Below are 12,374 nucleotides of genomic sequence, written 5' to 3' on the forward strand. Positions count from 1 at the left end.
TGGGAGATTGTTGTTGGTGCGCCATTCAGCCAAGTTTTCCATCTCCCTCCTGTAGGCTGACTCCTCGCCTTTTTTAATACACAACCCTCTACTGTGACGGTGTTATTGTCATACGGAGCCACACAGTCGTAGGTGTAAAGACAGTAGAGCAATGAATCGACAATTGTATCTCATAAATTAATTTTTAAAATGCCTGAGATCAGGTATTTTTAATCATTCATATTATTTGGATACCATGGGAAGCACATGACCAAGAATAAACGCGAATCACCTCTGCTTCGTCACCACTTGAAACACCAGTTTAGCTCTGCTGCCCAATCTCCAAGCCAGAGAAAGACTGGAAAGAGGCCGAGTAGATATGAGATCATCATAAGAATGGATGGGGAACAGAGAAATATGCAGAATAGAGATGATGAAAAATGTCCATCAATTCTGATCAAATTGCTTGCTTCTCTCAAAATCTCCACAATGATAGAATGAACAGCTTGGCCCCTCTTATTTCCTTCAACGTTAATTATCACCTGACAAGATTAACAGGCTATTTTTAAGTTTTGCACAATTTCACAGGCCTGGAACCAAGACACTGAAAGCCAGAGGAAGATTAGTGACATTTTTAATCCAATTTATTTCTTTCTTTCTTCTTCTTTTCTTTGGCTTGGCTTTGCGGACGAAGATTTAAGGAGGGGGTAAATGTCCACGTCAGCTGCAGGCTCGTTTGTGGCTGACAAGTCTGATGCGGGACAGGCAGACACGGTTGCAGCGGCTGCAGGGGAAAATTGGTTGGTTAGGGTTGGGTGTTGGGTTTTTCCTCCTTTGCCTTTTGTCAGTGAGGTGGTTAGTCTTCAACATTGACAATGAATAAATGTTATCTTTTGGAAGTTTACTATGCAAGGAGTACAGATTCAGTCAGCTGGTTTTATTTCCTGTTCTGCTCACTGGCTTGGGTGGTGTTTTCCCTGCCCTCTCAATGATGGCATGCTCTCCAACCACGGCAGTCATGCATAACTCCAACTCATTAATGAGCCTTCCAAGCGAGTGGACGGATTGTAATTGAATGAAGGAAGGCCGGTTGATTCCCTGCTCCACTATCATTAGGCACTGAGTTCAAGTGTCACACCCCAAGGAGGTAAGATACCTTGATGCAGCTTAAAGTTGAACCCCAATTAGGACCTTACATTTTTTTGGTCACAACAGCCATCAATTGCACAACTATCAGAAATATAACAAATGGTGTATGTTAAAACTTCAGCTACGTAATTCACAGGAGAGTAGAAATGAATGAAAACTTTAACAGCTACAGGAAACATCTGAACCTTTTTTTGAAAAGAATAGTTAAACTTTGTTATAATATTTCAATTGTGAATAGGTGCTTTCATCTTATTTAAATCCTGTCTCAAGAAGGTCATTATTTGCAATGAAAACTCAATTATACAGGGTGTTGATTGGGAAGTGGGGGGGAGTAATTAAATAAAACACCCTGTTGTTGGCAAGGGCAAAGTGAAATAAATCACATGGTGTCTTGTTTTCCCAGTGTCAAATTAAATATAAGCTCAGCTCAAATCAGATTTGCTAAGCTGCAGAACCCAGTCATTTTGGTTCCAAAGGGGCAAACTTAAACTCAAGATTAGACACTATTTCCTATTTCCCTGTGGTTACTTTAGCATGAAGGGGTTAAGTCAACCTCTCTGCAGTGTTCCATCTGTGAAACAACCCTGCCACAGCCCAGAAAGGATTAGTGTTTCAATTTAAACTTGAAGAGGATGAATAAATCTCAGGTAGCCCAAGGAGAGGGACTGATGGTCTCCTTGCTCTGATTCTTGGTCTCTGAAACACCTTTTAAACCAATTACACACCAACCACTCCCACCATCACTCTTTTTGGTCACCCTTAATCTATGTGCTACAGAGGTTGGGTCAGATGTTGGGAGGTGGGGGAAACAATGGTTAAGAAGATAAACTGCTGTAATAGAAACCTAAATGTGAAGTTAATCTCCAGTGACCTTGAAGCAGAGTGTTCTGTTGCTAAGGATGGCAGAATTATACTTTAGTTGCTCACGTGTCTTAGCTACTGAAGGAAGTAGCAGTCAGAAAGTGATGGTCCAGCCATGTGACTAAATCTAATGACATTTTATAGGCTCAAACTGGTTGAAGAGTATCACAATCTCAACAAGAGACTGATATTCAAAGTGAATATTGACTCCAAATCCACTGGTTTTATTTTGTGCAACACTTCCCCAAGGTTCAAGGTGGCAATACTGCAAATACATGTCAGCTGCTTGCCGGGTTCGTGGCCACGTTTCTGATGATGTTAGCTTCAGGAACTACTTTCGAAAAAACACGATGGGCCATTGCCAGCAATTAGCATTCAAATATCGCTGATACTATAGTGTAAATCCTATAATATTTCTCAATTATAATTATTGTTACCAAATTCATCAGAACTTACTTCCCACAGGTTAACATGTTTATATAATTTTCATGGCTATGTTGTAGAAACAAATTTTAAAAAGCAGTAGGGCAGAAATGGGGAAGTTCTGGTGGCATAATTCAGTATAAAGAAAGATGTGTTTGTCTTGATAGCAACAAGCATTTCCTCATCCAACCGTGGGCAGCACGGTTAGTGTAACGATATTACAGCCCTGGCAAATATGGTTTAAATCCAGCGCTGTCTGTAAGGAATGTGTATGTTCTCCCTGGGTCTACATGGGATCCCACTGGGAGCTCCAGGTTTCCTCCCATAGTGCGTAAATTGGAATATTTGTGAATCACAGGCTCGTAGGCCGGAAGGCCCTGTAAATGTGTTGTATGTCTAAACTAAACCAGGGGTGTACAATCCAGTGATCATTGAGTAATCTGAGGTGGAGAGGGTAAGCAAAATTTAAGTTACTGGGAATCACCATCGGAGATCGTTCCTGGGCCCAACACACCAATGGCATCGTGAAGAAAGCACAACAGCGCCTCTACTTCCTTAGGGGTTTGTGGAGGTTTGGTATGACACCAGACACCCTGGCAAATTTCTACAGAGGTATGCTGACTAACTCCATCACGGTCTGGTATGGGGACACCAATACCCCTGAGCATAAAGGCCTCCAAAAAATAGTGGACACAGCCCAGGACATCACAGGAAAACCCTCCCTACCAGTGAGAACATCGACAGGGAATGGAGCTGTCGGAGAGCAGCAACAATCATCAAACACGCACACCATCTAGCACACGCTCTATTCTTGATGCTACCATCAGGAAAGAGGTACCGGTGCCACAAGACTCGCACCACCAGGTTCAGGAACAGCTGCTACCCCTCCACCATCAGACTCCTCAACAACAAACTCAATCAGGGACTCATTTAAGGACTCTTACTTGTGCACTTTATTCTTTTTTTTCTCTCTGTATTGAACAGGCAGCTTGTTTGTGATTCTGAATTTGGTTACACGTGAACGTTGTGTACAGTTTTCTTTGTACTACCAATAAATAATAATTCTGCCTTACCCCACAGGAAAAATAATGTCAGGGTTGTTTGTATTGTCATGTATGCAATCCGAAAATGAAGACAAACCTCAGTGGGATTTCTCCAGATCAGTTCTGAAACCTTCAGTAATTTATAAAAAATTCCAATCCCATGGGGATTTTGGAGTGAATTTCAGGTCACTGCAGATGGAAAACCCTTCGCCCACCTCCCCAAACTCTTGCTCATCCACTATCCTGAGAAGGATCAAAGACCTTTCACAAGAATGAGGAAAGGTTAGAAATCAAAGCTTGCAAACAGGAGCAGTGTCGGAAAAGTTTGTGATCTGGGGAGCACAACTCTAAGAACAATTAATCTTGATCTTCTTGAAGGGCTCCTGGCCAAAAGATCAACTATTCCTTTTTCTTGCACTGATGATGCTTGGCCTGCTCAGTTCCTCCAGCAGATTATTCGTGTGCTCCAGCTTCCAGCATCTGAAGTCTCCCCATTAATAGATGTTTGTTGAATAAGGATGTTTATGGAAGCAAAGTAGGCGGATGGAGCTGAAGCTGAAATCGAATTGAAAGATCTACTCGCTTTCTTGGCACTAGTCTCTCTCTGAAGATCTACATTTGTTGTGTGGCTATCAGGAGCTTCAACCAGGAAAGAGAGTTGTGAGGAAATGGGCCCATTTTCATCGATTAAAGAATCAGAGGCTATTGAAGGATTGGAAAGATTTGAAGCTCTGATCCAGAAGTCACTGGGAGACGTGTTCAGTCCATGATGGGAATAGTGGAAGGAGGGGCGGCACGTAGATGGTGGGGAGGGAGATGGCAGGGATAGAGTGTAGGTGACCTGCAAATAAAAGTCAACTATGGAAATGATCTTATTGCTGGTAAAACCTAGTTGTTCTGAGAGTCACTGATAATGAGAGCTCTTTGGAGCAACATGATCTAAATTACCTCAGCAATTCTCCAAAAGGAGCTTTCATGAGCAATGATGTCATTCAGTGAACTTTGGATACAGTAGTTACATCAGAGATAAAAAGCTTCATTCAGGCCAGGACATGACTGGATCGGTTTCCATGGTGACATGCACGGATCCCAGCAAAGTTGTCACATGCTACACTGTGGGGAAATAAATTTTCAAACACATATCACTGAAAAAAGCAGTACCACACAATCCAATTTAAAGCTTTGTGCAATTTCTGTTAATGTCGTCTTTTTGGATGATCTGGAAGGGAGCTATTAAGCATAAGGATAACAAATTGAGGCAGGGACAAAGAACAGCAAAGTTGCTCAGGTGACAGTAGATCATTTTTGTGGTGAACATTTATTTGTGGGGGGGGGGGGGTGGGTGGGGTGTGGAATGGCAACCAGTATGCACAGAGTGCCTTGAATATTTTTCCAATAGCTAAGGAGGAAATTGAAGCTCATTCGGGCTGGTGGGAAGTGTCAACAAACACATGGAAGTTGACAACATGACTTGGATGAGCAAAAACAAACTGGCTGGAAGTTTCTGGAAGGTGCTGCTGGTCAGGCCATATTTGTGAAGCCAAAGAGATGTATGGAGTTACAGCTCCACAGGTTCCTGTAAAAGTTCTTTGGCTTGGCTTCGCGGACGAAGATTTATGGAGGGGGTAAAAGTCCACGTCAGCTGCAGGCTCGATTGTGGCTGACAAGTCCGATGCGGGACAGGCAGACACGGTTGCAGCGGTTGCAGGGGAAAATTAGTTGGTTAGGGTTGGGTGTTGGGTTTTTCCTCCTTTGTCTTTTGTCAGTGAGGTGGGCTCTGCGGTCTTCTTCAAAGGAGGTTGCTGCCCGCCGAACTGTGAGGCGCCAAGATGCACGGTTTGAGGCAATATCAGCCCACTGGCGGTGGTCAATGGGGCAGGCGCCAAGAGATTTCTTTAGGCAGTCCTTGTACCTCTTCTATTGGTGCACCTCTGTCACGGTGGCCAGTGGAGAGCTCGCCATATAACACGATCTTGGGAAGGCGATGGTCCTCCATTCTGGAGACGTGACCCACCCAGCGCAGCTGGATCTTCAGCAGCGTGGACTCGATGCTGTCGGCCTCTGCCATCTCGAGTACTTCGATGTTAGGGATGAAGTCGCTCCAATGAATTTTGAGGATGGAGCGGAGACAACGCTGGTGGAAGCGTTCTAGGAGCCGTAGGCGATGCCAGTAGAGGACCCATGATTCAGAGCCAAACAGGAGTGTAGAAGTACTGTTCAGTCATAATTCAGGACCTGAACCTGAAACATTGACCATCCCTTTGTCTCCACGTATGCTCCTTGACCTGGTGAGTATTTCCAGCAGTTTATTTTTTGTTCCAGATTCTGGCATCTGCAGTCACTTGGGTCTCTACAACTTGAATGAAGCTGAATATCAGTGAAGAAAAGGAGGAGGGGTTGAAAAGTGAGAATTTTTGTGCAATCCTAAAGAAAGCAAGATGTGGGTTAGGAGAGTCTTGATATAATTGGAAATGATCTTCTTAGGAACAAATGACACCAATGGGGAACAGAAAGATCTGGAGAAGGTTATTGAGGCTATTGCCTCAAACACTGCAGAGTTCGTGATAGATGAGGAGGAAGTGTGTATCAATTTTCTGATTACTATCCATCCTAGAGTAGGCACCAATAAATGGAGGGCGAGGTAGAATCACTGCATAACTGAATGCAAGGCCAATCCTTTGACAAGCTGTCCGGCAACAGAAGTGGCTGACAAAATTATACTTTAGTAGAGTCCATGCCTTCAGGATACTATAGTCATGAAGAAAGAAAAGAAGGAACTGCTATCTTGATATCATCATATGAAGTGAAATTAAGAAAAAAAGGTGGCTTTCTGATTTTGGACTAAAATCTGGTTTAACCCTACTTGGTTTATTTAGCAATGTTTTCATCTAATGAGTGCCAAGCTAATAAGAAGCAAAACCCAAGCCCCATTCCACTAGTTGGTATTGAGCCTTCCCTGGTTTCTCATGAAATAGGTACTAGATTGCCAAAGGCAACTGCATGCAAGGGTGTAACTGAGCTCACAGTGGCTGGTTGGAACTTAACACATTCAATTTATGAGTAGCTGAGCTTAACCTTGAAATCTCTGAGCAACAGATCTACGCAATTCCCTGAATGGTCTCAATTTGGTTTGACAATCAGTTATTTCTGACACTGTCTCTTCAGAACTTCAGTATCCATGGTGACCCGTGCATTCACAAAAGCCACTTACTAAGTCAAACTATTAGCTCCGTAAGCCATAATCTGTCCTATAATATTAACAGGTGAACAATAAAGATGTTTCCCAGTTATACTAACAATGTTTAAAAAAAAACTAATAGCCATAATTCCACTTATTACTTCAGTGCAATTAGAACACAATTGTTCAAATGGAATCCTGCACCTAAGAATCCTGTCATGAATGGGTTAATTCCAAACTGCAGAGAGGGGAACTTCAATTGATGGGTAAATGGAATAAGAACAAAAAATGAGATTTGTTCCAATAACCAGTCAAATCACGGCTGAAAATTGATTTATACTGATTCATTCATTATTCACTATTTAAGTGTCCATGTGGGTTCAACAAAACAGTGAAATGCTGGACTTGGTTTGAACACACAAGAGCTTGATTGACAGGGAATGTATCAGGAGGAGCTGAGTTAATAATGAGATAATTAATGCTTAATATTGCATTGAATTCACTTTCTTTCCTTGAAAACAACTGATTCAGTGGAAATAAGTTCAGTGCTGACTGCAAGAGGAGGATAGGAAGCATGAAGAAGTCTTATCCCTCTCTTTTGGTTGCACCAATGCAAGGCACCTTCTGTGAAGGAACTGGTGAAGAAAGACAAATGAGAAGGGGAAAGAATGAGGGTGATGGGAAGGGGGAAAAAAATTTGTACTTTATACCAAGAACCAGTGTTGAACACTTTCTTTCAATCTACCTCGTCCCACTGTGTCACCTGAACTAGTTCCTTTTCTCTTCATGTGATCTCACTTTCATTTAAAAGCATCTACTTGAAGGTAAACAGGACATGCATGACAGCTCCATAAGGAAGCTTCTCTTGAATTCCTTATTGTAATTATTACTGAATACCTATATCTGCCAGTCTTGGACACCTCAGAAATGGACACATCCCTCACGTAATCACTATCTCTGAGGATCTTTCCTGGACCCAGCACACTAATGGCATCATGAAGAGAGCACGTCAGCGCCTCTACTTTCTCAGTTTGCAAAGGTTTGATATGACATCGGAAACCCTGGCAAATTTCTACAGATGTGTGGTGGAAAGTGTGCTGGCCGGCTGCATCAAGGTCTGGTATGGGGACACCAATACCCCTGAGCATAAAGTCCTGCAAAAAGTAGCGGACACACAGCCCAGGACATCACAGGCACAACCCTCCCCACCATTGAGAACATCTGAAGGGAAAGCTGCCGTCAGAGAGCAGCAGCAATCATCATGGATCCATGTCACCCAGCACACGCTCTGTTCTTGCTGCTACCATCAGGAAAAAGGTACAAGTGCCACAAAATTTGCACAATCGGGTTCGGGAACAGCTGTCACCCCTCATCATCAAATTCCTCAACCACAACCTCAAGGACTCTTTCTTCTGCAATTTTGTTTCTCTCTGTTTTACACAGTTTGTTTACATTTCGGAATTTGTTTATTGTCTATGTTGTGTACAATTTTTTTTTTGCACTACCGATAAGTGGTGATTCTGCCTTAGCCACAGGAAAAAGAATCTCAGGGTTGTATGTGATGTCATGCATGTACTCTTGACAATAAATCTGAAATCTGAGTCTGAATATGAAATATGGAATCTGAGGGAGGGACTTACGAGATACAAGCTTAAGTCTGCATGCATAAGTAAAGCTCCATCATCTCTCTCAAGAAGTACAAAACCATCAAGGTCAAAACAACTGATTTGGCTGGCATCTTTATCACAGCGAAGTGGCCCAACATGAATATCATACGGCAGAGAGCTCTGATATGGAGCCAAAGAAACCAGGTGGCTGAGTCACCAAGGGAGTTCCAAACTACCATGTCTGAACTATCAACTTGAAGAAATATAATGATTCAATAACCGTCCTTAGTTTACAAAGGACATCCCTTACAAAGGCTTTCAAATTTCTTGACATAACATGTAAAAACACTATGACTGAGAACCACAGCAAGTCAAACAGAATACTTCATATAGCAAGGATAACGATACATAGCCAACATTTCAGGCCTGAGCCCTTCATCGAGGTATGATCAAAATATAGGCAGGTGTCTGAATAAATCGTGGGGGAGAGGGGCAGGGGGAGGAGCACAGGCCCCACATAGGCAAGTGGTAATAGATGGATACACTGGGGGAAGGAAGGGAGTGGAAAGCTGAAGGAAAGAAGATAGTGGGATATGGAAGAGAGCGAGAACAGGGAGTTGTATAGCAGAAACAGGAGAAATAGATGTTGATCCCATCAAGTTGCAGAGTACCCAGATGGAATATTAGGTGTTGCTCCTACACTTTATGGGTGTTGGGGAGGGGATGGGGGCCATGCAATATATTTTTTTAAATTTTAGCCGAAGGATACTACTTGACCTGCTCGAGAAACTCAGCAGGTCAAGCAGTGTCCTTTATATAGCAACAGTAAAACTACAGAACCAAGGTTTCAGGCTAGACCCGTTCAGCAAGGTATTGTAAAATGTCAGTAGGCGTCTAAACAAAAGAGTTGGTGGGGGAGGTGTGATTTACTGATGTCTGCCATAGGTTGAATAATGTATTTCAATTCACCAGTTATACCAGCAACTTCCACTTCCAGATGACACAACAGAATGCACAATATTGCCTGGACTTTATGCAAATCTTTGTGAAGCAACACAAGGTTCCCAATTCTTGCTACCTGTCTCTCCATGACCTCCATCACCAGCTGATCCACCCAGTCCAACTGCCTTCTGTGTTATCCCTAACTATTTTTATACATAAAGTTTAAGAGGAAAATGAAAACAGTTAATAATAACCTCAAGATGTTTTTACTGCCTTCAATGTTATCGTAGTGACCAGGAAATTAAATGTGGTTTCCAAAATCTCCAAGGCAATTCTGGGAGTGACCTTGGGGTTGAGACAAGATCAGTGTGAGATGGGCAGGCTGGTGAAAAAAATAAATCTTATCACAACAAAAGTAAAGGCAGCCGAGGTAGTATAAATTAAAACCTACTCCCAAAAAAGGAATGTTTCTCTGTGATCTTAAATGAGAGAAGGTGGGTGAGGGCAATAAGAAGGCCAAGATTTGGAAATGCAGGAAATATTTCTTCATCATTCCCAATCTTCAATTACAAAGGCTAATCCAGGTCAATTTCTCTGATCCTACCTTTTTACCTTCATCACAGAATCTTATCATGCAGAGGGTGTAGTACAGCCCATATTCTACAAATTGGCCCTTAATAAGAAGGATTTGTTACTTGCCTTCCCATACCCTTTCCCCATTGCTCTATCAATTATTTCCTTTTCAAGTTTAATTCAACTCCCTTTTGAAAATAACAATTAAATGCATTGCTTTCATTCAGTGCTGCAGATCATATCATCTTGCTTGCATAAAATTATTGTACATCTCCTTTCACATCTAGACCTTTCACCAATAACAATGTTTGTCGCTTTCTACATATTTACTTAAAGCAAAAAATAAAGTGCACAAAAGACTCAGCAGGCAAGCAGCATCTGTGGAGCCAAAGGAATAGTCGACATATCCAATCAAGACTGAGAAGATAGAGGAAAGACTGCCAGCAAAGGGTGAGACTGCCAAGTAATAAGTGGAACCAGGTGTGTGATGAAAAGAATGATCCGGGCAAAGGAGTGGATAGGAAAGGTGAACTAAGGGAGCTGGGGATGTGGCTGGTGGGGGAAGGAGTCTTGGTGAGGAGGTGGAGGGAGAGGGATAGAAGGATGGAATGTGGCCTGGTTCTTGATTGCATACCTTGCTTGCTCCATCATTCATTATTTTGCGCACCTCCATGAAATCATCCATTAACCTCCTCCAACCAAAGGGGGACAGTTTCTGTCGACTCCACACAATCTTAGTCCTTGGAAGAGAGTATGAATATGATCCAGGACTTTTAAAAACTGGAACCAAGTTTCGGTTTAGAAGAAAAGAGACTTCAAGATTTGCTCTTCAGAAAAATAAAAAATTTAAAAAAAAGATTTGCTCTTCAGGTGGTAACATGGATTAGAGACCTGCAACCTCACAAAACGCTCCCTGACTCTTGAGAGAGAGTGTCTTCGTTGCTAAACCAACACACGCCATTCTTTGCCTGCCAGGCAATTGGGTAACTGTGGATGATTGTTCGTTGGGGAAATAACAAAGCGACAATTGGCCGTGGCTAGTTCCAAATGCTTTGCGTGGGAGAACTAACACTGAAATCCCACAACTGTTGCTACTTACGGATCTCAAGATCATTTCACCAAGGGCTTTGCAATACATGAAATGGCTGATTGCTAAAGCCCTTTGTTCAGCTCAACAGCAGACTTAAAACCCCAAACCCCAGTGCAGTTGAGAATTTTTTTTTTACCTTCATGAGGGTGTGCCACCCAGAGTTGTGCCATCTGGATATTTATGGGGTGGGGTCCACGGAAGGAAGGGTCAGAGGGCAAAGGAGCAGGGGTTCCATGAGGTGCAGTCGAGGTCCCTAGGCCACTGGCGACGAAACCCCCAAGAAAAGGAGTTGAGCCACCGGGGTAGGCGTCACCTGATTTGGGGAGAGGGATGGGAAGGGTAGGGAGAGACAGTACAGTCAGGATCTACTCGATAATGGTCCACAGTATTAACCAATCGACAATGTAAAAAAATCCCTCATGCTTGATTCAATTTTGAATTTAAAAACACAATAAAGCAAACAATATAACATTTACTCTTAATGTAGTGTTAAACCTCCCACCTTTGCAATGTCTTTTCAAAACCACCTTTGGAGCTAACAGACTGAATTAAGTCTGGACTTAAAAACAGCATTTGTTCTGATCTCTATCCTTAGACCTGAGATCAACGTTGTTGTTCACATTGAGTGTTAGGCTATAACTTGACAGCGTTTTATGCGAGGTAACGTTCGCAGGCCTGCTGCACATTTGCAACATTGGGGATGCAGGGTTTGTCTAACCCCTTTTTAAAATGCCTGTTTAAACTCCCAGGAGCCACTGGGTCTAGGGCTCAATCAACATGCAAAAAAACCAAAGCTGCAATCAATTTTTCTGCACAGAAATCAAATGAAACCGACAACATTTCTGAGTGCATTAATCCACAATTATTAAAATGTAATTTCTTCTCCTTTACCTTCTTCCCATTCTCACATGGAAATGATGCATATCCTTTTTCTGTTTCATCTCATTTTGATTGCAAGGTAATTAATGGTGTGTGCTTACAGCAAATGAATGGTTCAAATTCCCCCCTTTATTAGACTGAATTTGGGGTCTTTAATTGTCTTTAAAGAAATCCGGCGCTGTCTGTAAGGTGTTTGTACGTTCTTCCTGTGTCTGCATGGGTTTCCTCTGGGCACTCCGGTTTCCTCCCACCTTTCAAAACATACTGGGATTGTAGGTTAATTGGGGTATTTGATGGCACGGACGTGTGGGACAGAAGAGCCTGTAGGTCTAATTTTTTTTAATTTAAAAAAATGAGTTATGCAATTCTGCCTTTTTCTATCCAGTGGAAGTGAAGACCAATTGCCTTGCTCAAATCAGGTAAAATTTTGTGCACTTATTGAAGGAAAATTTGAGGAAATGGTTGGAGCTGGAGTAGTAACATGATAAAGCATTTCACGGAATTATGTCAGTGACACTGCAAATAGTCCATTTACATCACATCTTAATGGTACATATTGTTCTGCTTTACTGCTACTAACCGCTCACTGATCAGAGAAAAACAGTGTATAAAAGTCGAGCTGCATATACTAAGAAGCCTTTGCAGAGTGA

The 12,374-nt window shown here is 42.3% G+C and overlaps 1 protein-coding gene across 13 annotated transcripts in view; it reads right to left on the minus strand.

Moving 5' to 3' along the window:
- tnrc18 (trinucleotide repeat containing 18) overlaps positions 1-12,374 on the minus strand; it is a 174,086-nt gene that overhangs the window by 104,523 nt on the left and 57,189 nt on the right. For 11 of the 13 annotated variants that reach the window (XM_069905046.1, XM_069905056.1, XM_069905051.1 and 8 more), the window contains one exon: positions 10,982-11,158. The exons of the other annotated variants lie outside the window; for them this stretch is intronic. In XM_069905046.1, the coding sequence (XP_069761147.1) occupies positions 10,982-11,158 (177 nt within the window). The remainder of the gene's footprint in view (positions 1-10,981; positions 11,159-12,374) is intronic. 13 annotated transcript variants of the gene reach the window in all.

The sequence above is a fragment of the Narcine bancroftii genome, chromosome 12 (genome assembly GCF_036971445.1).
Source record: "Narcine bancroftii isolate sNarBan1 chromosome 12, sNarBan1.hap1, whole genome shotgun sequence".
Classification (NCBI taxonomy): Eukaryota; Metazoa; Chordata; class Chondrichthyes; order Torpediniformes; family Narcinidae; genus Narcine; species Narcine bancroftii.